This window comes from Phocoena phocoena, chromosome 20, assembly GCF_963924675.1.
Source record: "Phocoena phocoena chromosome 20, mPhoPho1.1, whole genome shotgun sequence".
In the NCBI taxonomy this organism is placed as follows: Eukaryota; Metazoa; Chordata; class Mammalia; order Artiodactyla; family Phocoenidae; genus Phocoena; species Phocoena phocoena.
The window spans coordinates 3342728-3369398 of record NC_089238.1 but is presented as its reverse complement, the minus strand read 5'-3'; the positions used below and the strand labels follow the sequence as shown (position 1 = coordinate 3369398).

Here is a 26671-nt window from a genome sequence, read left to right as displayed (position 1 = left end):
GAGGAAGACCCACGTGAGGAGCCTGCCACCCTGTGGCCACCCCGTGAAGTTCCTGCCTGCCCTGCCCCAGCCCACCCTCTGCCCCCAGCCCTACCACTCACTGGGAGCCCGGGGACGCCGGCCCTCCTGGGGCAGAGCCATTGGGCATCGGAAGTGGCTCGAGGGCCAGGGCACTGTTGGGGGAGAGGGACAACGTGGGGAGGTCAGTGCCCCCTATGTAACACCAGCTGCCCTGTGAGGCTGCACCATGCTTACCTCTGGCTTCGGGGGAGCCCCAAGGACTCTGGGCTCTTCACCCCCTCTGTGGTCTGGGGGTGCTGGTGGGCCCTGGGGGCCGGGACAGAGGTAGCAGGGTCTCTGGTTGCACTGTGGGGGGACCCGTGGGGTTACTGTCACTGACACCCTCCTGGGCACTCTCATCCCTCAGCCCCCTGCTTGTGTAAGCAGGGAAGGAGTGCACGGCTCAGGGGCATCCCTCACATCCGAAGACCCCTGGGAGCCGCCCACCGGCAGCAGCAGCTCAAGGTTAGCGGGACACGAGCTCTGCACACTCCAGCCCCCTTCTGATCCTACTGGGCCTTCCCACCCCAGGGCTGAGTGCGGGACCCTGGGATCCAGAATCCTCTCTTGTGGCCATGTGTGGGCACAGGCACAGCCCTAGACCTTCAGCTTCCTGAAGCTCTGAGGCAGTGGCCCACACCTGCGGGGAGGAGGGTCCTGAAAGGGCCACGTGGTTCAGCTCCAGGGCAGGGACAGCCCAGGGACCAGGCTCTACCCGCCTCCCCAGATTCTCCCCTTTTTGGCCCCCTAGTGGCTGCTCCCTAGCCAGTTACCTGTCCAAGGAGCTGGGGGCAGAGTGCGTCCCTCTGAGGGTGGCCTGGAGGTCCCCAACACTGACCAAGGCCTGGCAGGGGGCTGTGCGGAGTAGAGTGGCCCAGAGATGTGAGACTCGGCGAACTTAACACCAGCCTCGCTCCTCAGGACCAGGTGTGGACAAGGCCAGGGGACAGCTGTGTATGGGAGGGCTGAGGGTGAGGTGGGCAGGATGGGGAGTGGGTAGAGAGCAGCTCACCCGAGGGCTCCGCTACTTTGCTGCCATCTGTGGCTTCCTGAGGTGCTGAGGAAGGGATGGGATCCTGAGACCTAGGAGGCAAGAGAAGGAGCCTAAGGTGCAGCCCCCGCCTCCCTGCAGCTGGGGTCGGCGCTGGAGCTTAAGGCAACCGGGCCCTGGGCACCCACCACTAGGCCTCACCTGAGCTGCAGGGTGCTGGGGGCTGCAGGGCCAGCTGGGCTCGGGGTAGGGAGGTCCAGGGGCCCGCTGCGGGGCTCCTGTGGGGCAGGGGGCCCAGAGTGCGGTTCCTTCTCCCTGCAGGCTTGGGGGCCAGTAGGAGCATCCACAGGCACTGGGTCAAAGGTAGCTGTCCAGCTGGGGCCTGGAGAGGGAGAGCAGAGCAGGGGTGAGCACAGAGGCAGACAGCCGGATGCACCTGACCACGGCAGCCCCGCGCATGCACCCACCCGGAGGCTGGGGGCCGGGGCTGGGATGACAGGTGGGCCCAGCCCTGCCACGGGCCACCCGCCGGTCACCATCCTCGTCGTCCTCATCGTCCTCGTCGTCCTCGTCGTCCTCACTGTCTGTGCTGCCTCCGCTCCTGCCCCAGGGACACCTGTCAGTCAGCCACTGTGCTGGGCACCCTTCTGACCCCACCAAGGCCAGCCCCAGGCAAACGATGGGAAGGAATCAAAGGGATGGAGAGGAGGGGGCAGCGGGGAAGAGGCCCAGAGAAAGAGCCCATGTCCCATGGTGGTGGGAAGGCAGGTGGGAACTTGAGTGCCCTCTGGAAAGAGCGTGGCCAGCAGCACAGGGGCGGAAAAGCCCCGCCCAGCCCTCAGCAGGAACGGGGACACCTCCCACCCCCTGCACAGCCCTGGCAGGGAAGGCTGACTCCGCACTCTTCCTCCATCCATTATAGCCTCGGAGGAGGGCAAAGTCCAGCAGCGCAGCTGCTCCAAACGTAACGGCTGAGTGTTGACTAACACGCAGACACCTTGTCCAATGGGGAACCGCTAAGCAAACGTGGATGCTGCTCCACGGTCACTGACTGCCGTGACCAGAAGGGGCTTGTCCGCACAGTGAAAACAAGCCAGACGCTTGGGTAGACAGACAGGGTAGAGGGAGCTTCCTGAACCTGGAAACCTCGGAGGGCATCTCCAGAACCCACAACCCATGTCACACTGAACAGGGAGACCCGATGTCCCCCCAGATCAGGGAAGTGATGTGGGGGCCTGCTCTTCCCACTTGGTAAAGGAAGGAGCAAAACTATCTTTAACTGCAGAAAGGGTGATTTTGCATCCAGAAACCTAAGGAGTCCTCTACAACTGCTAGAACAAGCAAGTTCTGCAAGAATGCAGGGTACAAGATCAATGTGCGAGAGACTTTTATTTTTACACACTTGTGACAACTTCAAAATGACTTTGAGAAAACAATCCCACTCAGGATTGTATCAAAAAGAATAAAACGCTTAGAAATAAATTTAACAAAAGCAGCATAAAACTTATACTCTGAAAACTACAAAACACTGTGAAAAGTAATGAACACCTAAATAAATGTAAAGACATCCCATGTTCATGGACTGGGAGACAAAATATTGTTAAAACAGCAACACTCCCTGAACTGCCCTATAGATTCAGGCAATCCCTCTCAGAGTCCCAGCTGGCTTCTTTGTTGAAACTGACAAACTGATCCTAAAATTCACCTGGAATCTCAAGGAACCTGGAATGATCAACACAACTTAAAACAGAAGAACAAACTGGATGCTCACATTTCCAATTTCAGAACTCACTACGATGAAACAGTAATGAACCAGAAGACAGAGGCCAGAAATAAACCCTTGCACGTACAGTAGAAAGATTTTTGACAAAGGTGTCAAGACCATCCAGTGAGAGGGGAGTCTCTTCAACACGTGATGCTGCGACACTGGCATTCCCACACACAGAAGAATGAGGCTGGACCCTCCCAGTTCACACCACATCTAAAAAACTAGCTCAAGCTGGATCAAAAACCTAAACGTTAAAAGCTGACATTGAAAACACAGGGATGCATCACAACCTTGGATTTGGCAATGACACCCGTAAGTGCAAATCAACTTGGCAGTCACACAATGACACACCAGCGGATGGCAAGTGACACACAACCACACCCACCCGAGGGATAGGCCTCACATGTAGGAAGAGGCAAAATCTATAGGGCAAGAAGTCAGGAGAGCATCACCCTCGGAAGGCGGCCAGCAGAAGGCACGGGGGTACAAGGATGGTTCTGCCCCCTCCTCTGGGTGCTGGCAAAGGGATGTCCACGTGTCCGGACACTTAAGATTCGTCTACTTGTCTGTATGCTAGTCACCCGTCAATTTAAAAAGTTAAAACACTCTAACCCTCAAATCAGAAGCCACAGGGGTCAAGGTGCAGGCCCTGAGTTGGTATTCGCATTGGCAAGTCTATGCCACCCAAATGCATTTAGTCAGTGATTCTGGGGCCAGCCAGTAAGAGAAAAAATAATGTACTTCTTGTACAAACAGCAGGTCACAGCTTACTGACCCGCATGCTGGGACTGTGAGGGACAATCATCGTGTCTCCTTTCACTGGAATTTGGGAAAGGAGCTGACAGTACACTTACTGCCCTTTTGGGAAGAATACCTGCCCGACAGCTACCGCAGGGGAGAGGAGAGTGGGGGTGGGGGCAGATAATGATTCCATTCGCACCTGGACCAAGCTGTACCTGAAGGACCCACCTACCGTTCCAGCCTTGCACAAGCGGTTATCCTACTCCTTTTGTAACTGAACTTATCTGAATTGGGTTTTTATCACTCACAATTGAAAGCGCCCCAAATAATAGACACACTACCTTCTCCTTATTTTTCTCACTCACTCCAGCTGATGAAAACCATTTTACATGGGCCCTGTGGCCCTGCTGTGTTGGGGAGCCTGCAGGAGGGTACTCACCGCACACCCGGGGGCTGGCCCAGGCGGGCCCCCCTGGCCAGCTGGCCGCCCTGCCAGGCACCATCCTCTCCATCAGACCCCCCCGAACCCTGGCCCTCTTCCTCGTCCTCCTCCTCATCATCGAACTGCTGGATCCGGTCCTTGTAGCATATCTCAAGCAGGTTGGCGTTGGGCTGTGGGGGCGGTGGAGGGGGGGCGGTGGTGGTGAGGTGAGCTGACTGTCTGCAGCCCGCCCCCACCAGCAGGGGTCAGGGCAGCACTCACGTTGTCGTCGTCGGCATTGAGGGAGAAGGTGATGTTGGCCGTCTTGTCGAAAGGCGCACTGCGGGAGAAGCACAGGGGCACTGAGGGGAGGCTCAGGCCACTTCCCCCTCTCATCCCCTTGCTGGACGACCCTCGCTCTCCTCGGGCCCTGTACCAGCGAACACACCTCCTCGCTAAAGCTGATCTGTAACCCCATATCAACTCTGGCAGCACCCTCCATCAGCGCACATGTCTGCAGAGCAGAGTTAAGTGAGTCGCCCAAGCTGCACACCCCCAGCCGAGTGAGGTCCCACAAGGAGACGGGGGCAGGCCCCACCTAAGACTCCTGAACCTTGTTTCCTCTACCGTAAAATAAAGGACACAGAACCTAGCTGGAGAGGTTGTTTTTAGGGTTTGAGTTCATATGCTGGGTGAGATTATTCATTTTCTATGTACACACTTCCCACAGGAGACAGCTCACTGTTCACAGTGACTTTACTGGATGCAGCCTCACACGGGCCGCCCCACACAAAGCATCGCCCCAGCCCAAAGAGGGTCAGTCTGGGCCAAAAGAATCAGCCTTGGAGCTGAAACAAAAACGCTTCTGTGTGGGCCCCACTGCCAGCCCGAGGCAGGACCCAGATGGGGGCGAGTGATCCTAGGGATCACGGAGAGTGCGGTGCTCATCATCTCCAACTTCCAGCCTTTCAGTGTCCACATCCACCCACATCCATGTCTGCTCAATTCTTTCTCTTTCAGAAGGCCTCACAGAAGTGCAATTCCTGGGTTAAGGAATTAAATCCATGCATTTTAAATACTGACACAAACTGTGGAAAGAGATCTGTCAGTTTATACCCCTACCCGCAGACTGCAATTTTTCAGCAGCCTCCTACTGGTTTTGTTTGCATCCTGCACCCCCTTTTTTTCCTGGGGCACCAATCCATCCTTCTCCTGTTCTGTGGAAAGAGCACTTAGCATCTATGCCAAGGTCAGGGCTCCACGCCATGTGGTAGGGATCCTCCCCAGGTTGTTATCTGTCTCTCTGATTCAGGAAGTACATTAACAACAATCTCTGAGTGCTGACTTGGCACCAGCCATGGTCCAAGCACGTGACAGATGGACTCACAACCACCACCAGGGCAGGTATTCTCATCTCCTTCACAGAGAGGGAGCAGCCCGCACGCACAGCTGGCAGGCCCAGCAACCAGAGCCCTGCGAACAGCTCATTCAGCCCTGAGATGAAAGATACTCATCCATTTTCTGTTCCAGAATGCTTCACGGCTTTACTTTTCTCTTACGTTTAAAGCTTTTAACCTCACTGGGATTTATCTTGACGGAAGAAGCAACACAATTTCATCCCAAAAGGGCAGCCGGCTAAGCTGAGGCCATTCACCGAGTGTCACCACCCCCGCCAGGAGGGGTGGTGTCTTCCTTGGCCAGTGTTCTTCCTCTCCAGGGGGCCTCCCAGCACTGGGCGCTGTGCGGGACAGAGCAGCAGCAGACACGAACCTCACTTCTGAGTCCTACAGGGTCTCTGTCTCGCTGTGGGCCCGAGAGACCAGAGCTGACCCTCCCACAGTAACTGGTGAGTGCCCTGGGGTGAGTGACAGCACTGCGTCTCCCAGCTGCAGATGGGCTCCTGAGCCCTGGGCAGAGGGTCGTCATGGCACATAACTAGGCAACACCTGAGAGGGCCCGGCATGCTGCCTGTAATGAAACAGACCAGGCCAGGGCCCCGGCCCCCACATGCAGCCCCTAAGGGGCCAGCCGGGCCTTTCTGTCACTACCCAACTCAGGAACACCCCCACGGCATGCCCTTCGGTGACTGTTCCACTTTTTCTTGGGTGTCATGGCCTCATCTTCTACTCTGACAGCACTGGCTGCGCCGGTCACGGAGCACGTCCCCCAGGAGCCTGCATGGCCCCCAGGGTCCAGTGTGAGTCCACAGGCGGTGGCTCCGCTCCCACCCTGACACAGTCTCCCCTTCAGACTCTCGCTGCCTGACCTTCCCTTCACTATCTACCCATTGCTGTCGTAAGGCTGCTCGTGAAATTGACAAAACACTAAAACTTTTAATTTTTTCTCTGTCAGCAAGAAACTTGGACAATAAAGAACGTAGTTCACGAGCGCAAGGCCAGAAGCGACTGCTGTCAGTGTTACAGGACAAACACAAATAATCAGACCTGGTCATTGAAAACCATCTCTCACGAGGCTCTGAGGCCTCCACGTAGGGAGGTAGGCCAGCTCTGAGTCTGCGAGTGTCTGTCCCACAAGCTCCGCGGCCCAGCTCTGCACAGCCAGCCCCCGTGTCCCAGGACGCCCACGCCTCCTGCCTGGTCCTCAAGAGGCGGGGAGAGGGCCCGAGGCCGGCTGCGCTCCAGGCTGAGCCCCACGTGTGGGTAGGCGGGCAGTGGGGACACGAGGAGGACGCAGGGAGGACGGCAGAAGGAGCACGCTGCGGCAGCGCGTGCAGACTCGCCACCTCACGTCCCTCGTGTCACGCGGCCGGCGGGCCCCGCCTGCCCCAGCCTTGCATGGGCCACACTCACTTTACGCTCTCCTCCTGCTCCCCGAACTCCTCGTCATTGAAGCCAAAGTGGTCGATGAAGGCTGAGGTCATGCGCTGCATCTGGAAGTCCATGAAGGCCTGCCAGGGTGCAGGGGGCAGTCAGGGCCGGGCGTCCAGAACAGCCTCCCCGCCCCGCCCCCCCCCACCGCCCCCACCTGCTGCAGCACTGCCTCCTCTGGGAAGTTGAACTCCTTGAGCCTGTCGTCCTCGTCGTCGCTGGAGGAGTGCAGGTGGTGGGTGTTCACCTGGGCAGCGGGGGTGGGGCGGGGCAGGGGTCAGGGCCTGCGGAGCCCCCAGAGAGGACGCGCGCGAGCTGGGACTGTGGGGAGGGGCGTCCGGGCTGGACCAGAAGGAGGAGCACCGGCGAGGGCTGACGTGGGCGCGCCTGGGTGCAGGGGCCTCACCAGGTCCACGGTGTTCTTCTTGTTGGTCTCCGCCAGGGGTCCCGACACGAACACCTCCCACCGCTCCCGCTGGTCCTCTGGCAGCTCTGCTGGGGGAAGCAGGGTGTGAGGACACAAGGCCCCAGGCGCCCAGCCTCCTCCCGCCCCCGGGCCAGCCCCAGCCCTCACCCTTCAGCAGCTGCCCCAGCTGCTCGGCGTTGGGCCCCTTCTCCGAGTTCTGCGCCAGGGCGTTGGCCACCCTTGTCAAGTGGCCCATGTAGCCTTTCCGAGGGCCCCCTGCGGACCTGGGCGAGAGGGGCCGCGGCTGGACACAGACCCGCCCCTCCCGCCCAGCCCTGCCCTCCCCAGGGAAGGCCCCGACGCTCGCTCGCTCACTGCACACGGTCGTTCTCCTCCCAGGAGGTCAGGATGCGCTCCACCAGGCGGCACTGCTGCAGCAGCTGGGGGGAGCAGCGAGGGGCTGGCGTGGGGCGGGACCACGGCTGGGCCCTGCCACCCCAGCCCACTTCCAAGCCCCTGGTCTGCCTACGAGGAGCGTGTGAGCGTGCACACGCACGCTCCTCCTCTGCTCACCCAGAAACGCCCCCTGCCTGTGTGACGCCCGCTCAGCCCACCCAGCAAACCCCAGAGCCACTCCACCTGCCTCCAACTCCTGCTTGTCCACACCCCCAGCGCCCCACTGGTCAGCTCCTCCCTAGGCCCCGGGCTAGGGGGAACCTGGGAGCCCCACTCACGTGTTTCACGACAGGGTTCTGGGCTGGTGTGTCAGAGCTGCTGTTGGAAGGAGGCCCAGAGCTCAGCATCGTGCTCACACACACCTCCACTTGGGCGTGCAAGAAATTGTTGAACACATAGTGGAAGAAGAGGTCCTGGGGGTGAGGGGCACAGGCTGGCTCGAGCGGCCCCCACCCAGTCCCCGTCCTCCCCACCCAACCATCCCTCTGCACAGTGCCCCCTCTGCCTCCTGCCCTTTGTCCCCTGTACCAGAAGGGTGTTGGGCACGTCCAGCGCCAGGAGCTCCTGGGTCAGGGCCGCATCGCTGGCGCTCAGGGCGCTGGCCAGCAGCTTGACCACGTGCAACCGTGTGTTGCCCAGCGGTGGGGCCAGGCTGCCCCATGTCGTGCGCAGCGGCTCCAGCTGCAGGCACAGGAGAAGCTCAATTCCTGCCCCAGCACCGCCCTGACGGCGGGGCGCCCTTGTTGCCACCGCCTCCCCCACACACCCTACCTACCTCAGGCGGCTCTAGCAGGAGTTGGTGGAAGCGGCTGAGCCGTGGGCGCAGGGCATGCAGGGTCCCCACGCTGGACACGGCGTTGTCCAGGGTTGCCTGGGCCAGAAGCTCCAGCTGCCCATCCACGCTGCTGAAGAAGTTGTTCACAGTCACAGACTCAGACCTGCAGAGGGACAGCAGAGTGAACCGCCCAGACAGCCTGTGCACATGCATGTGTGTGCACACGTCTGCACGTGTGGGCCACACCTGGGAGGGAGTGAGAAGCTGCTGCCCTTGGGAGCCCGGGATCCTGGGGGCAGTGACCAGCTCGAAGCTACAGGTGGTCTACTCACCCTGTTTCCTCGTCTGCTAGAAGGGAACAAGAGGACTCCCCTCCGGAACCCTAGTGACCCCCACCCTGGAACTGGAGGGTGGGGCTCTGAGGGGTCACCTGGGGAGGGAGGCCAGCCTCTCACCTGGGCCTCCTGGGCTCCAGCAGCGTCAGGAGCACCTGGATTCCACTCACGATGACGGACTGGCTCTGCTCCCCCTCCAACATGTTGCTCAGAAGCTGCTCGATCGTCTCCTGCCTGGGGCGGGGGTGGCAAGCGTCAGGGAGGAGGGCCCCCAGACGGCTCCCCCTTCCCTCTGGACTGGGCACCACCTGCAAACCCACTTCTCCAGGGTGGCCAACAGCTGGTCGGGCTCCGGGCTGTCCTGCACTTGGATCATCTGCTCCCGGCTCAGGCGGATGATGTCGCACAGGGACTGGGATGCGTTGGAATGTTGCTGGGGGAGGGGCAGACAGAGCTGACAGCCCGGCCCCGCCCTGGTGTCAGGAAGCCCCACAAGCTGAAGACTGGGCACCCGCCCCTGAGGACAGAGGGTCACACAGACCCCGGGACACAAGTGCCGAGGGAGAGAACAAAAGCACCAAACACTGGGAAGGCAGAGACGACACAGAGAAAGGGAAACCAAAGACGACTTCCTGGAAAAGGAGACACCCCACACAGACACCACACTATGCACAGCAGCTACAGAGGAGAACAACTCGGGCGTCCACTACCTGGTGAACAGATAAGCAACTGTGGTCTATCCACAAACTGAAACGTTCTTTGGCCTTAGAAAAGGATGAAGCGCTGACACACACTACAACATGGATGAACACAGACAACTTGGCACTAAGGCAAAGAGGCCAGTCACAGAAGACCCTGCATCATGCAATCCACTTATACGAAACATCCAGAACAGGCAAACCCAGAGACAGAAAGCAAACTGGTGGTTGGTGGGGGCCAAGCAACCATGAGGGAAATGGGGAGCGGCAGCTAATGGGTACAGGATTTCCTTTGTGGAGTGATGAAAAATACTCTAAGGTCAACATGGCAAGGGCTGCACAACCCAGTGAATATACTAAAAGCCACTGAATCCTATATTTTAAATGGGTGAGTTATGTGGTATGTAATAAAGTTGTTGCAAGATAAACAAAGAAAACCATAAGTAGAGCTCTGAGCCTAACCCAACAGGTGCTTCCAGGGCCCACCCACACAGACCCCCAGCCCATGCAGACCAACCAGGCCAGGGCCGCACTTCAGAGCCCCTCACAGATGCCCTGCCACCTGGTTCATGGCAGATACCCCTAGTCCCTCTGCCACAAAGGCCTGGACAGTCATCACTCTCCCAGGCCAGGCACTGGCTGAGTGCCTGGTGCTGACTACCTGCGCCTGTGGACCTCTGCCTACAAGCCAGTGGGCCGGGTGGACAGACTCAGGGCTCCTGGGTGGCTTCTTTGAAGGACAGGCAGAGCTGATCCAGGCATAAGAGACAGGAAAAGCCACCAGGCCACAGAGCCAGCAACAGAGGGGAGGAGGAGAGGGGCCCCTGAGAAGGGCAGCAGCGAGGGGCCAGGGCCAAAGGACCCCCTTCAGAGCCCTGACCCCTCAAGGGATGATGGGCCAAGTTCCTGAGAAACGTTCCATGTGTGTACACCCCTTTTCTGTTCTCAGCAGGAGCCCCCCGCTCAAATACACACAGTTCCAAATGCTTCCTTTTCTCATCAACTCGTTTAAGAAGGGAGTGGAGGGACAAGTTGGTGTGGGGCGGAGGCTGGAAACATCAGGTGGGTGGGCTGCACTCACATTGTCGTCCTTCGATGGGTGGATCTGCTCAATGAGCCGCTGGACAATCTTCTCCTCATTGAGCCACTGGGGGCAAGAAGGTAGCGCTCCGCTCACTGACCCCGCTCCTGCCGCCCGCCCCTGCCCAGCTGCCCTGCTGCGGCCCCTCAGCACTCACGTTGACCACGTCCTGCCTCAGCTGCGGCCGCTCCACGCAGGTGAGGAGGCGCAGCAGGAGGTCCATGATGGCCGAGGTGCCGATGTGCTGCAGCAGCAGGTCCACAAAATCGTCCTTCTTCCGCAGGAAGGACACGAGCTGGGGACACAGGGACTGGCACGTCAGCGCAGGACCCAGCCCCACGCCCACCCGCCCACCCTCCTTGGGGCCCCAGGCACCTGGTCGGTCTTGCGGTTGATGAGGACGCCCATGACCTTGCTGAAGAAGCTGGCCAGCAGCGGGTTGAGTCTGCCACTGCTCTGCAGGAAGCCGTAAAGCCGGTGCAGGAGGGACTCGTCCGCACCCAGTGCGTCGTTGATCTGGGGCACGTCCGACGTCAGGATCTCACAGGCCACGCTGGGGTACCTGACACACCCAGAAAGGGCCGGGGAGGGCACGGTGGGGGCGGAGGCCAAACCACCCCGCCTCCCAGTCACGGCCCATTCATGCTCCCCACCCCTCAAGGTAGCATCCAGCCTCCTGAGCCTGGACCTGACCCCCTATCAACACCTGTCCCTCTAGTCCCTCTACCCCCAACCCTCCAGTCTGACCCAGGCCCAGCCCCGATGACCCTTCTAAAATCCAACCTTATCCCCTCACCTCCTTGTACAGACAGGGAGAGGATTGCCCCACCCAGTGTGCCACCCAGGGCCCTGGGGGACCACAACCTTCTCCAGCTCTGCCCCATAAACTATAAGACCTCTGGGAAGCGGGTTCCTTGAGGCACGTCAGGGACCCCAGGGGCAGCTCGGCACAGGTGTCAGAATGAAGGCTCCCTGCTACTATGAGCAAAAGCCCAGTCCACGGGGCCACTGGACATACTCAAGGGGGTACAGAGGCCGGGCGAACAAAGCAAAGAAGGGAGAAGACACACGTGGGGGCAAGGTAAGTGACAGATGAACACTGGGGGACACAGGGGACACTCTGCTGGCCCCCCAGAGGTCCCCACTGTGCACCAGACCCCACACTAAGCAGCTGGCAGCACCTTACAGACCCCCACTTCACAAAGGGCAAAGTGAGGAGAAGCAGTCACCCACTCCCCATGTGGCTCAAGACCTCCGGGGACAGAAGATGCAGAGCTCGTAAGGACCACCTGCGTGTCTATAGTGTGAGGGGCCAGGGAGAGGGCGACACCAGGGAACCAAGAGGATTGTCCAGGACAGACTGAGCAGGGCTCAAGAAGGGCAGCAAAGGGACTTCTCTGGTGGTGCAGTGGTTAAGAATCCACCTGCCAATGCAGGGGACACGGGTTCGAGCCCTGGTCTGGGAAGATCCCACATGCCGCGGAGTAACGAAGCCCATGCTTAGTTACAGTGGCGACAAGAGAAGCCACTGCAATGAAAAGCCCGCACTTCGCAACGAAGAGTAGCATCTGCACCCGCTTGCCGCAACTAGAGAAAGCCCGCGCACAGCAACGAAGACCCAACACAGCCAAAAATAAATAAATAAATAAAAAAGAAGGGCAGGGCTTCCCTGGTGGCGCAGTGGTTGGGAGTCCGCCTGCCGATGCAGGGAACACGGGTTCGTGCCCCGGTCCGGGAGGATCCCACATGCCGCGGAGCGGCTGGGCCTGTGAGCCATGGCTGCTGAGACTGCACGTCCGGAGCCTGCGCTCCGCAACGGGAGAGGCCACAACAGTGAGAGGCCCGCGTACCACAAAAAAAAAAAAAAAAAAAAAAAAGGCAGCAGAGACTAGGGCAGACAGAAGCCTCCCGTCATGGAGACGATTCCTACTGACCCTCAACAGGGTCCTGTCCTCTTCGCCCACCCTCTCTGGCACACCCGAGGGCCCTATGGTGGGAGGAAAGGGCAGAAGAGCATGTGGGAGGGGGCACAGGCACACCCTTAGCACCTGGCGTCACGCTGGGCACTGGGGACGTGGGGGGTGAGGGGGCAGGCCTCACGCTGCCCATACTCCAAAAAGGGAACAAAAATCCAACTGAATAAACCATGGAAATAAAGTGGGGGTGGGGTGTGGGCCAATGAAACACACTGCCCAAACACAGCACCCCTAACAGCTGGGGAAGGGTCCTCGGGTTCATTCTGCCCATCCCTCCGTCTGGGAAGTCCCGTAACAAAAACGGGAGTCAACGATGTCCACAGCAAGTCGGGGTGTCCCACCGTGGGGGACCGACAGGGCGGGGCTCACTTGTAGCGCAGCCGCTCCTCGCCGCTGGCCGGCGGCTCCTGGGTGACCCAGGCCACCATGGCCTGCAGGTGTGGCGGCTGCAGCAGAAAGTCCAGCAGCTTTCGGTTGATGACCTTGCACTCCTGCAGCACGTCCTCCTCGTCCAGCAGCTCGGGCAGGCTCAGGTCCTCCCGCTCCAGCAGCGTGTCGAGGTGCGAGCTCGTGTGCAGGTCAAACTTCCAAAACATGGCGCCCTGCGGGCAGGGGCTGTCACACGTGGGGTCCGACCCCGCCTGCTTCCCTCCACCTCCCAGCCTACGAGGACCACCCTATGGGCGACTGTCCTGTGTACTGCCGAGCCCCCAGGCCTGGGGAAGACCCCCGGGTGCGACCACACACAGGCCCTGTGGAAAACAGCCCCGATGCTGTGCACGGAGCCGCCGTGATCCTGTCCCCCACAGGGCCTGTGTCCACTGTCCGCACATCTAGGCTGGAACTGTGCTCATCCTGGAACCTCTGGCATCAGACTTGCTTCAATCTGCATTGCCGAACAAATTAAAATGCCCCATGACAGCCAGCACGGTTGCCATCCAGCCCAGCAAGCTCTGTGCTGTGTGCAGGGTGTGGGGTAGGGGCAGAGGGAGGAAGGTCTGCGACGTCTCCAGGCTGTGGCCGCTGCCTGGACACTACACACACACACCCCCCCAAGCCCCCGTACCCAGTGCCATGACAGGAAGAGGAAAAGTTTGAGGGGAGGGGGTGGCAGCTCCCAGAACAGCGGCTGCCCAGGGCCAAAAGGAACCAGGACAGGGAACCACCTTAGCAGGGAGGACGGAAAGCCAGCGCCCAGCACTGGAGGATGGCAGCTCGCTGGCCAGCACGGGAGACCCTGTACGCCTGGCTGTGGCCCACCCCACCCGGCATTGGCCTTAGGGCCATCTCGGGTGCAGCACTGACCAGGTGCCAGGCGGGTCCAAGCCCTCAACCAGCAAGGATTTGGCTGCTCCTCTGAAGATTTCTATAGGCTCCCAGCGTCGACCACCGGGTAGAGACCCGCCCTGAGCTGGCCGCCAGTTCCCAGGTCACTTGCTGCCCACTCAGGTTCCCTATGCACTGGGTGCTGTGCCTATGGCCCTCGGGAGGGGCTGCGGTCACCCCACTGTACGGGCAACCACACCCGGGTAAGCTGGGCCCCCCGAGCACCGTGCAGGCGCTGATCAGAGCTCACGCACGTCAGCCACCTCGTGGAGACCACCTGAAGCAGAGACCACTGAAGACAGACCCAGAGACCAGGATGCCCCTCCTGGAACCTCCCAGATGCACACACCAGTCCCTCTCCTACAAAGCCCTCCCTCGCCATTTCTGGCCCACACCATCCCAACCACGGAGAGCATGCCTGCCACACAGGGCAGCAGCCCAGGGGAGCAAGACGCTCGACTCGGGAAGCAGCTGGAGCTGAAAGCGGGGCAGAGCTGGGTGGCACGTGTGGCCGCAGGCAGGCGACTGGCCTTCTGCCCCTCGGTTCCTTCAAGACGCCACCAGCATCCAGCTCTCCCTTCCAGCCTCCTCAGGAGCCTCACTTATCTCCTCCCAGCCCTCTGGGTGACTTCTCAGTGACTGGGAACAAGTGGCTCTAAATCTGCAATCCCTGCCAGGACTCATGTCAGTTCCTAAGCCCTGGCCACCTACGGTTGAAGATGGAGTGGACGAGCCATGACCTCGGGAGACAGCAGCAGACACCGACCCCAGACAGTGGGTGGACATAAGGGGCACTTGAGGGCCCCCAGTCCCACAGGCCTCATGGGTCCTGTCCGACAGCATGCCGGGACCGCCCCCTTAGCCCTGCACCCCACCCCACTCAGGACGCTTTTCTGAAACACAAACGTGAGCACCTCATGCTTGTTCCCCCCAGGAGACCCTGAGGTGGCTCCCCTGTCTCCGCATGAAGACCCCGAGGGCCCCTGACCGTCTCCTGGTGCTCCCCACCCAGGACCTCCTGCTCTTCAGCACTCACCGTCCCAGTCCTGTCTGAGTATGTGCACCAGGCTTTTCACACCTGCCACCCCCTTGGCCGACCCACCTCCATGTGTGTGCCGAGCCCAGGCCACGTCCCCTGGTACCACCCTTCCCTGAGCAAGCTCTGGCCTGGCTGCTCACATGTTGCCCCGCGACTGCCCTTTCAGGGCGCATCTCCTTCAGAGCCTGCAGCCCCCTGAGAAGCCTCTTGTGTGACGTCACTGCCTCCAGCCCTAGGCCTCTGGTTCTGCGGGAATGAGGGCATACTGCAGACAACACGCCAGACACATGAAGTGGACAAACCACGTTAGCTGCACCCCTGACACCGTTCCCAGGCCCACACAGCCATTATCTCAATCTACCCTCACGATCGCCCCCAAGGAAGGAACCGATGGCCCCATTTTACAGGTGAGGAAACTGAAGTACACCGAGGTCTGGAGATGGCACCCAAACCCCAGGAGGTAATTTCTCAGGGTGCAGGGCCTCATCCCATTCACTGGTGCCCAGCCACTGCCAATGAACACTCACAAAATAAGTGAGTGAGCTCAGGCCCAAGGTGGTTGCCAGCACTGGCTCTGCCCTGGCTACGGCCTTCCCTAACCTGGCTCTCACCAGCTGACACCCTCAAGGAGCTGAAGGCCAGCCCTTTCCTGGTCCCTGCGGGGCTTAGCGAAACTCAGCCTCGAGTCTAGCACTTACTCAGTGGACATCTCTGAGTTCAGGAAGGAAGGCTGGGCCAGATCACTCACAGCCTGTACAGCCCTTACGCTGAATGTGCCCTGATAGGATGGTGGACCACGCAGAGAGAACCTTCCTTGCTGGGCTGCTGTGAGCACCCTGGACAGCACCTAGCACAGTACCTGGCATGCAATATGTGCTCAGAAACACTGACTGAAAGGCACCCCAAGTTTTCCCACGGACCCTACTCCTGAGGCAGGAAGCTGACATACCTGTCAGGGAATCAGTAAAGGGACCCGCTCCCACCCTGTCTCCCCCAGCCACACTCAGAGGCTCCCTATAAACCACAGTCACAGGTGGGGTAGGGGTGACCACCAGGGCAGGCACGCTGGGGATGGGAGGAAGGAGAGTGGGCTGAACCCGGTGCCGAACGTGGGTCCCTGTGTCGGAGTGAGGACCACTACTCCGAAAGGAAATCAAGGCAGCACCCCCCGCTCTGCAAGTGCTCAGAGACCTGCCTTTGCACGAGGGCAATTCCCCACTTCTGCCCAGTTCCCAGACCTCTGAGGGACCCTTCCACCGTCCTCTTCACTTCAAGACACAGCCGGGCCTGAATGGGTTTCCTGAGCTAGGTGGACCTGGGACCAGAATCACTTCAAGGGGCAGCCACTGCTGGGCCCAAGGGACAAGGAGCTCGCCATGGCGAGAACACCACCTCTTTCTACATCACAGACTTGTGCGGCGATAAGGAGACCAGAGAGGTCAAAAGGCCACCCAGGTGGCATGAACAAAGCCAATCACCAAAGACTACGTCGTATATTTCCATTTACATGAAACATCCAGAAAAGGCAAATCCATAGAGACAGAAAGCGGATTAGTGGTTTTCAGGAGATGGTGGACATGGGGGGTGGCGGGGAAGAACTGCTAGCGGGTATGGGGTTTCCTTTTGGGGAAAGGATGTTCTAAAAAAAAAAAAAGTTCTAAAACCAATTGTATACAACTTTATTTGTCAACGATACCTCAACTTAAAAGATCCATTGTAGGACTTCCCTGGTGGCGCAGTGGTTAAGAATCCACCTGCCAATGCAGGGGACATGGGTTTCAGCCCTGGTCCAGGAAGATCCCACATGCCGCAGAGCAACTAAGCCCGTGCGCCACAACTACTGAAGCCCGCGCGCTCTAGGGCCTGTGTGCCGCAACTACTGAGCCTGTGCGCCTAGAGCCCGTGCTCCACAAGAGAAGCCACCGCAGTGAGAAGCCTGCGCACTGCAAGGAAGAGCAGCCCCTGCTCGCCACAACTAGAGAAAGCCCGCGCGCAGCAATGAAGACCCAATGCAGCCAAAAAAAAAAAAAAAAAAGAAATGGTTAAGCCACAAAATGTCTGGATTAGGATATACTGTCAAAATGGAAAGGAATAAAAAAGTCTATAATAGTCATTAAAATTTGAAAAAAAATCCATTGTGGTGACTGATGATTACATAACTCTGAATAGACCAGAAACTGTTTAATTGTGCACTTTAAATGAATAAGTCATATATGGTATATGAATTACATCTCAACCAAAAAACCAGTTATCAAAAACAAACAAAACCAAAGCTGCCTGAGGCTGCTGTGACAGGGCCAGGCCTTGGCCTTGCTCTGCATCCAAGACACCCCGAACTGACAAGCCGCCAGGGCAGAGCTGAGGCTGAGGCGTGAAGGCTCCACCTCGGGAGCACACCCAGGTCCCCCCTCACTGCCAAGGCTGTCCCTGAGCTAAGCAGGCCCCCCAGAGCTGGGGGACAGGGCCCTGCAACCCCTTCAGAGAACCTGTGCACCTGCATGGCACTGTATCTCTAATCAAGACGACTAGGTACAGCACTGTTATTATTCCAATTTGATAGCTGAGGAGATGGGGACCCGCAGGGGTCGAGCCACAGCAGAACCAGGACTCAGCGCCCTCTCCAGAGCACAGGAGGAAATTCTCAAGGCTGAGGCACGCCCACACACTTCCAAAGCATCTGGAGATACGGCACAGGCTTCGCTCCTCCCACCCCACCCCTCCCACCTGCTTCGGACAGAAGGTAGGACTTCCCTCCCAAAGCTGGCTTGCCAGAGAATGGAGAATGGAGAGCGGGTGCGGTGCGGAGGGCTGGGGCGTGTGGACTCCAGCGGCCTCAGAAACCAGGTGGCCCCTTAACTCTCAGAACCTCAGGTCCCTCCTCTGAAAATCAGAGAAGGCTGCAAAGATCAGATGCAGTCGAGTGGTAGTCAGTATCCTACAAACATCAGGTCTCAAACTCTATGCAGAACAGAGATGCAGATACAGGAGAAGTGGAAAAAAGAAAACAGAAAAAAGAGAAAAACACTTTCCCCCGCCATAAACTCTCAATTCACTCTAGCCTCAAGTCCTGACAGTCAATCCCACCTTCCACTTAATGGAACTTCCTGGAAGCCCTGGGAACTGGACAGGAGAGGTGGGTTTCATTCTTACTCTCTAAGGGGGTGAATATGGGCAGGCACAAATGCCTTGTTTCCTCATCTGTGAAATGGGAGCACAGCCATCAGGAAGGGCCATTTTACGAGAACAGCAGGGTCAGGCCAGTGGTCCTGATACAGCAGGTGCTCAGGAGGTGTTGGCCTTTCCTATCTGTCCCTGAGGCCAGGCTAGAAGAGCCTGGACACTTCTGAGCAGGAGGGAAGGAACAGCCACTACCCAGGGTGACGGCGCTAAAAACAGAAGACCTGAGGAAATGCCCCATTTGCCTGAGTGACCGAGGTCACTCAAGTGCTCTGGTGGGCGCCATACACCCCGCCACCCCCACTCGTTGCAACTTTTAGTCAACTTCAAGAAAACGGAAGTGACTACCTACTGGTTTTTAGCGACCGTTTGAAAACCATGACTCTGGCTGCAAACGGAAGAAGGGGAAACTGTAAATGACAAAGGAAGCCATTAAAAACGAAAACTACCTCTCTCTCTGCCAGCTCTGCACCATCGCCTCAGGTTTCCTGCTTTGCTGCGTTGTTCTCAGGCCTCCGACACCAGCTGCCCCTCTCAGGAGCCTGCCAGCCCCTGGCCCTGCCTGGGCTCAGACAGGGCCCGACTGCAGCTCCCACACAGCGTCCCCACTGCCGCTGCTGCCACTGTCCGTCCAAACACAGCCCCGCCTGCAAGGGAGCCCGTGAGCTGATCCTTTATCTGCTACCCCTTTCTCGCCTGCCCTGGCCCTGAAGCACCCGGAAGTGGAGGTCAAGTGTGAAGAGGCCTCTGGGAGGGCCTTGGGGCCGTCACCTGAGATGCCCAGAGACTCCAACATTGGGAGAGGCCAGCTCAGGCCTGCTGCCGCTGCTGCCCTCAGCCACCACAGGCCAACAGGCCCCTAAAGAGACAGCGGCCAGGCAAGCCGCAGGAGGGGAGAACCTGCTGCTGGTTGGCCAGCCCCCAGCCCCTTGCAGGGCCCAGCAGGTCAGAGGACAGCAAGACCACCACCCTCTAACTGCCCCCCCGTCCGTCAGCTCTCAGCCAAATCTGAAATGTAATGGGGGTGGGGGACTTCCAATTCCAGGAAGGGGACAATGGATAACAGCAGGACCCAACACAGACCCAGCAAGGTAAGCGGCGGGACATCCATTTGGAAGTAGGGGCCGCAGAAGCCAGAGGAGAGGGACCTGGCCAAGGCCACACGGGACAATGGGCTGGAGCTTTCCTGTGGCTCATCCTCCCCATGGGGGGCTGGGGGAGTGGGGAGGCAACAGTTAGGGGCAACACCTCCCACCACTCTGGCCCTAGACCATACCTGGCCAGGGGAGGTGGCAGCTCTGGTCCAATCCCAGAGGATGGAACAATTAGGAAACAGAAGAGAATGGGATACCCGGCCAAGGACTGAGGAGGGGCCCAAAAGCTTCCATTCAGTGCCATCTCCTGGATGGGTTCAAAGGGGAAAAGAGCAACGAATAGATTTTGAAATAGCTCTTGGAAATCAGAGGGCAGGAGTGAGTGTTATAGGGTGATCCAAAGTCAGAAAGGCCTGAGTTCCAATCTGCCTCCCCAAATTCCAATCTCTGGGGCCTTAGACCAGGGACCTCACTCCACTAAGCCTCAGTCTCTTCCCTGAGAGACACCTCGCGGTCACTGTAAGATGGCACTTCCCATGGGAAGATCCACAAAACCAGTGTTCAGGGGGAAACCATGGTTCAGCCTGGAAAGGAAGGTGTGTCCCCACCCCCCAGGTACTGAGCCTGCCCAAGCTCCCTTTCGGAGCCCGGCAATGCGGGGAAGGCTTCTGGTTTCCACCAGGGCGTCCAGGCCTCTCTCACCTCATCTCTTGCTGCAACCCGCATGGCGCTCAACACTCCCGCCACACCTGACTGCTCGGCTGCTCCCTCTGCCTTCCCTCCAGCTCTCTGGGCCTGACTAGCTAGCTCCTCGTGGGTCCTTCAGGCTTCAGCACAGACACCACTTCCTCCAGGAAGCCTCCCCTGACTGCGTTAGAGGCCTTCTCCACACTTGCACAGCTCCTGTGGTCACACTACGATGGCATCCAAGCGCTCTGCGACAGGACTTGCCTATTCGGTCGCCTGCCTCCTGCAGCAAGATGCCAGTTTCCCGGGACCTAGCATAAGGCCAAGCCCACAGCTAGAGATACTTCTCTTCTTTAATTTATTTTATTGAAGCCTAGTTGATTTACAATGTTGTATTAATTTCTGCCATACGGCAAAGTGACTCAGTTATACATACATACACATCCTACTTCATATTCTTTCCCATTATGGTTTATCCCAGGATACTGAATATAGCTCCCTGTGTTATACGATAGGGCCTTGTTGTTTTCGAGATACTTCTTAAACTGATGAAAACTGGAGTCCAGAGGGGAAAGGTGACCTGCTATGGTCACCTGGCCATGGGTCCTGAAAAAACATTGGGTGGGTGGGTGGGTTGGGGGGAGACCAGCAGATTCTCCTTTACTGGAAAGAACAGTAGGTATCCCAACAAAACTAACTACTAAAAACACAAAAGTAAATGAAAGTACACAACTCAGAACATACAGCCGCTCACAGTAGCAAGAAAGCAAATAAGCCACAAGGATACAACACCCAAGCAAGAAAGCAGTTTCTCCACTGCAGCACTACTGACAGCTGGGCTGGAAAACACCGTGTTGTGGGGGGCTGTCTTCTGCACTGGAGGGGGTCGAGCAGCATCCCTGGCCTCCACCCACTAGATGCCAGTAGCATCCCCTGAGCTGTAACAACTAAAAATGTCTCCCACCGTTAGTAAACGTCCCCTGGGGGATACCATCGCTCCCCGCCCCCGAGTTGAGAACCACTGCAATGGATAATCCCAAACTAAATAATAACCTTAAAAGCTCCTCATCCTGGTGCACTTCCTGTGCCTTGCTTTCTGCTCCAGGCTTCTACAAACAGCATGCTGAATCCCCAGAACCACCCTATGAGGACAGCACTGACATCAGCACCCCTCGACATCCCACTGAAGCTTCTTCTTTACAATTCTGAAGCCCGTCCCACACCTGACAACACATCTTCCTTTCCAGAAACATCCTGCCTTTCAGGCTGGTGTTACCGGTAACAACTGTGTCCTCGGCACTGACGTACAGGTATGTAAAACATCCAGCAAGAAAGACCCTAACCGGGTCACGTTCAAGGGCCTGGACAAGCAGCCTGACCAGGGTATCCTGCCCGCGCTCCCAGCACATCTGCACCGCAGGTGCGCAGACGACTCCTGGGTTCCCACCTTCACACATCTGCACGTGCTGTTCCTTCCACCCAGAAGGCCCTTCTTCCCACTTTCCATCTGTCAACTCCTACTCACCCTTCCTAGATAGAAGAAGCCACCCGCTGAGCCAGTCTCACCAGTCCCTCTGCTCTGTGGCCTCCACAACACCCTGAGTTACCTCTGTCACTCCACCAGCAACGGTGACTGTCCGGCTCTGCCTTTGTTTCCCCCGGGCAGGGCCTGGGCTGGTCCCTCCCTCCCTCTGTGCCCTCAGCCGGCCTCACCTCACAGAAAGGGGACGGAGTGGTGGCTGCTCCACAGAAGCCTGGCTCCCTGCCCTCCTCACAGCCCGACACAGCAGGGCGCGGAGCCACGGCCAGGGTGAAAGCCTGACTACTCTAGTGTCCTGAGCCCAGGGTGAGAGTCAGAGCCCACGAGTCTACGAAGCAGGCATGGAAGGAGGGGGTGCGGCAGAGAGAGGGAGGGCAAGGGGTATCCTGGGGAAGGGTCCGCGGGGGAGTGGGCCAGAGGGGGAAGACACTAAAAAACTACAGGGGGCACCCGTGGAATCACAGGAGGTGAGAAGGGGGGAGGCAGGACACGAGGTGAGGGAGGGGAATGTGGAAAAAAGAGACACTGAGGCAGGGGAATGGGCCTGAGAGGAGAAGGAAGGGTGGTCTGGAGGAGGAGAGACTAGGAGACTAGCGGGGCTGAGGGGGAGAGACAGGAGACTTAGGGGGCTGAGAGGGAGATAGGAGACTAGGGGGGCGGAAGGGGAGAGACTAGGAGACTTGGGGGGCTGAGGGGGAGAGACTAGGAGACTAGGGGGCTGAAGGGGAGAGAGACAAGAGACTTGGGGGGCTGAGAGGGATATAGGAGACTAGAGGGGTGGAAGGGGAGAGACTAGGAGACTTGGGGGGCTGAGGGGGAGAGACTAGGAGACTAGGGGGCTGAAGGGGAGAGAGACAGGAGACTTGGGGGGCTGAGAGGGATATAGGAGACTAGGGGGGTGGAAGGGGAGAGACTAGGAGACTTGGGGGGCTGAGGGGGAGAGACAGGAGACTTGGGGAGCTGGGGGAGAGAGACTAGGAGACTTGGGGGGCTGAGAGGGAGAGACAGGAGACTTGGGGGGCTGAGGGGGAGAGACAGGAGACTTGGGGGGCTGAGGGGGAGAGACAGGAGACTAGGGGAGCTGGGGGAGAGAGACTAGGAGACTTGGGGGGCTGAGAGGGAGAGACTAGGAGACTTGGGGCCTGGGGGAGAGAGACTAGGAGACTATGGAGGCTGAGGGGGAGAGAGACAGGAGACTAGGGGGACAGAGGGGGAGAGACACTAGGAGACTGGGGGGCTGAGGGGGAGAGAGACAGGAGACTAGGGGGGCTGAGGGGGAGAGACAGTAGGAGACTGGGGGGCTGAGGGGGAGAGAGACAGGAGACTAGGGGGCCTCGGGGGAGAGAGACAGGAGACTAGGGGGGCCGAGAGGGAGAGACTAGGCGACCTGGGGCGCTGAGAGGGACAGACCGGGGGTGGAGAGCCCCCACGGACGAGGGACAGGGTCCGAAGGAGAAGGGGTGAAGAGACTCGAGGGATACCTGGGCGGGGCACTCGGGGGAGGGTGACTCGGGTGCTTGGACTGCGGGGAGACTCCCGGTATGGCCCGCTCACCTGCACGGGGGGGCGGCGGCTCCTCGCACTCGGGGCTCATCGGGGCGCCCCCCCCGCCCCGCCGCCGGCGGCTCCGGCCCCTCCTCAGGGAGCCGGTATGTAGGGGCGGCGGGCGGCGGCGGGGTCTCGCCCTGGCGCCGGGGCTCGCGCAAGCGTCTCGGGCCTAGGGGGGCCCTCGCGCGCCGAGTTCCAGAGTTTCGGTGGTCAGTGCCGGCCGGGTGGGGCGGGGGTCCGGGGCCCGCAGGCGAGGTGTCTGAGGGAGGTTGGCGGGGTCACGAGGCCCACGTAGGCCCTCAGCTGGGAAGTCGCCCCGGTTTCCCCGGCCCGGCGCGCCCTGCGGAAAAGCAAGGGCCGGTCACAGAAGGCGTCCTACTCCACAGTCCGAACAGGCCGCAGTGCTGAGCAACGGCTGACGGAAGCCGAGGCCCACTTCCTCCACCGCCCCCTTCCCCACACCGGCGAGGCTCCCGGGCTTTGCAGTCGGCTTCAGGGCTTCAGACGCCCGGCTCCGTCCGCCACTATCCCACAATCCCCTGAGAACGGAGGCACGCAGGAGGCCCCGCCCTCCCGCCGCCGACTCGGTGCGCAGGTGTGCGGAGGCCACGCGCCCGAGCCCTACAGTCGCATGCGCGCTGTGCCAGCCGCTGCGGAGTACGCCCAGCTAGAATAACTCTGCCGCAGAAGTGCTTGCTCCGATATGTGCCCACGGTCTCTTCCTAAGTAAACCCAGGCAACCCAGTGCGCAGGCCCCACTGCACACTAGGGCATCGTTTCTCTGCGACTCCGTTCCAAAGTCCACAGGAAATCCTGCTCCTGAATTTCTCTATCCCCTCGCTCCCTTTGGATACCCACTTGCTCTTCCGTCTCCTCCAATCACATTCCTGCTTCGGCTCCAGGGTCGGCTCCTGAGCAGTCCATCTCGGGTTTTCTCTCCAACCCCGGCCAACAGCTTTTTGTCCCGCCGCGATCTTTCTCGACGCCTTCCTCCTCTGTGCCTTGGGCTGACTTCAGTCCCACTTCTAGGCCTTGGCCCAGGCCGTGTCTTTACTGTTGCCAGCCCCTGCACCAAGTATCCTCTAACAACATCGACTGGAAGGGTTCTCCTAGACTTTGTGTCCATGTTCTTTAAGGTCCCATCTTGCTCTGATCCTCAGTTTCCTCCATTTTCATACCCCTCTCTTGCCATGTTACAGGCCTTCTGTAAGAATCAGCGCTGTAAGTGCGTGTAAGGAATCGGCATTTAAAATTTTTTTTAACTCGCAGATTTACCTTTTCCATTTCAGGGACATTTTCACTGAATCCTATTCTAGTTGTTCTCTATTTCAAGGATGTCAGTTATGCATTTGTGCTAACATCTGTTAACTTCTCTGTAATTGCTTTAATCTTTGTCATTTCTACCTGCATCTGCTGATTACCACATGTCAGTAATTTCATTTTACAGCCGTGTCTCTTCTGCTCCTTGCTATTTCCAGTGTATTTGTTGCATGTGATGTTCTTAGCTACTGCTGAGTGACAGGCAACCACAACCTATCATGCTCACAGCTTAGAGCTGCAGGTGTGAAGGTTGGTGAGGCTGGTTCTGTTCCTCATGTCTCTCGTACTCTGGGCACCAATGGACATCCCAGGGCACCATCTCATAAGAAAAGACAGAGGCGCCTCAGATCAAGCCAAACTGTGTTAGCACATTTCAAGTCTCAGGTTGCCTCACATGTGCCACCAGCCATTGGTCAAAGCAAGTCACGTGATCAAGCCCAAAGTCATGGGGCGGGCACCTACGCCCCACCCACCATGGGTGAAGAAATGTACTTCTCTCATGGAGGTGCAATGAGAGGGAGCAGATATCTGTTGAACCATCTAATTTATTAATTACCACAGTCCTCGATTTGTTGCCTTAGGTTTGCCAAGCTTACCTTCTCATCTTTGAGGTCTTGTTTAAAAATGGACACAGGTTACTATTGTTATACAGCTTGAAGCATTTGTGAGGCATTTCCTTCTGTTCCTTGAATCATCTCCTACATCAGCTTCTTTTGTCGTTTGCACAGCATTTTACTTGCTTTTTCCCCAATACGATTGCATAGTTGCCACACTGTTTTAACGCATAAGCTCAGGAACTGAGGGGCAGGGGATTGGCCATATTAAATCACCAAATGGAACCTGAGAAGCTGACAAAGTCCATCTCCAAGAACCTGGGAAGCTGCAGGGGCTTAGGACTGAAGTTGGGTCTCCACCTTGTCAGAACGCACAGCTCGACAATGCTGTTCTTTGCATTAGAATTGGAAGGAGCTTCTTAAAGTGTTTGGGGGGGACTTCCCTGGTGGTGCAGTGGCTAAGAATCTGCCTGCCAATGCAGGGGACACGGGTTCGAGCCCTGGTCCGGGAAGATCCCACATGCCACGGAGTAACTAAGCCCGTGCGCCACAACTACTGAGCCCACGTGCCACAACTACTGAAGCCCGCGCGCCTAGAGCCCATGCTCCGCAACAAGAGGAGCCACTGCAATGAGAAGCCCGTGCACTGCAACGAAGAGTAGCCCACACTCGCCTCAACCAGAGAAAGCCCGCGCACAGCAATGAAGACCCAACACACAGTCAAAAATAAATAAATAAAATAAATAAATTTATTTTAAAAAAAGTGTTTGGTGGGAACACTCATTCCCCATTGCTCACATTTCCACATGGAGAAACTTCTATTGCTGTCTCTTTCCTTGCCTCTTCACCCCTTCCAAAGGCTGAGGAATGATTTACTGGATTGGATAGGCATCACGGCTCAGCCCTCCAGCTTCCCTCCTCTTGGAGCCAGCTTGCCCAGTGTTCTGACCTGCTGCCTGCACCCAAGGGGAAGGACTGCACTGCCTATGACCAGACAGACAACCACATCCAATGCTGGGTGAAGTGGCAGAAAGACCAATGCCGCTTTCTCGTATCTGCTCTAAAAGTGATACAGGTTATATGTTATCTCCAATTCTCGGATCCTGTAGCTACCTTTCGATTTATCCTGAATTTGGGAAGGGGAGTGAAAAAATAACCATTCCCTCCCGTACAAGTAAATTCCACAGGAGAGGAATTAGTCTGGCATTAAATGGGTCTAGGAAACCAAGATACAGGGAGGAGGGGCACAGCTTTGGAATTGGCCCAGGACTAAATTTTGGCTATAAACTTGGCCACGGAACAACCACCCTGGGCTCAGCTTCCCTGTCTGAAATACACCACCGGTCAGGACTCTTGGTTGTAAAGGAAAGCTCCTTTGACTAAACTGAAAAGCAATTTATTAAAGGAGGCGAGGCAGTATCCCTCTGTCCCAGCTCGCCCCCCTATCTTGGAGAAGGCTGGAGAAAAGGCTTAGCGCTTTCCTGTCGGGACAAAGCCCACGCCCAACCACGGCCTGCCCCAGGTACCCAGAGGGACCACTAGCCCCGGCGCGGGCAGTACAGCGGGACCTCCGCAACGTGCTCCCCGTTCTCCGGCCGCGGCTCGCGAGCGGGTGCACGGCGAGCCCTGATTGGCAGAGCTGAAGCCACGTGATTTCCGCCCCCCCACCCCAGCACGTCCTGCCGGGAAAGAACTTGGCTTCCGCCTTAGGCTCAGCAGCACGGGTGTATAACGTTGAGAGTCCTCAAACAGAAGAGTAGTTGCAGAGACGGTGGGGGCCCAAGAGGACTATCCCACACATTCCTTCTCCAGAGAGGCCAGGAGGATGAAAGGAGACAATGGCTCTGGAC

The 26671-nt window shown here is 58.2% G+C and overlaps 1 protein-coding gene across 1 annotated transcript; it reads right to left on the bottom strand.

The window, feature by feature from the left end:
* Positions 1-97: 97 nt before the first annotated feature.
* On the bottom strand, positions 98-13132 carry PPP6R1 (protein phosphatase 6 regulatory subunit 1). The gene is made up of 22 exons (XM_065899629.1): positions 12906-13132; positions 10936-11122; positions 10718-10855; positions 10561-10626; positions 9102-9214; positions 8902-9015; positions 8447-8609; positions 8200-8352; positions 7950-8084; positions 7591-7655; positions 7384-7499; positions 7216-7301; positions 6967-7056; positions 6792-6889; positions 4264-4321; positions 4000-4172; positions 1519-1652; positions 1253-1433; positions 1073-1143; positions 834-915; positions 256-366; positions 98-173 (listed from the first exon to the last, which is right to left on the bottom strand). The coding sequence occupies exons 1-22, from the start codon at positions 13130-13132 to the stop codon at positions 98-100; spliced, it is 2637 nt and encodes an 878-aa protein (XP_065755701.1).
* Between the last annotated feature and the right edge of the window lie 13539 nt (positions 13133-26671).

Excerpts from the sequence above, each read along its gene's own strand:
- PPP6R1 (XM_065899629.1), bottom strand. The coding sequence starts at position 13,132 with ATGTTTTGGAAGTTTGACCTGCACACGAGCTCGCACCTCGACACGCTG. Across the intron at positions 9,016-9,101 it reads CTGTTGGCCACCCTGGAGAA|GCAGGAGACGATCGAGCAGC; the intron begins GTGGGTTTGCAG and ends CCCCCGCCCCAG. Across the intron at positions 7,302-7,383 it reads GCTGGGGCAGCTGCTGAAGG|AGCTGCCAGAGGACCAGCGG; the intron begins GTGAGGGCTGGG and ends TTCCCCCAGCAG.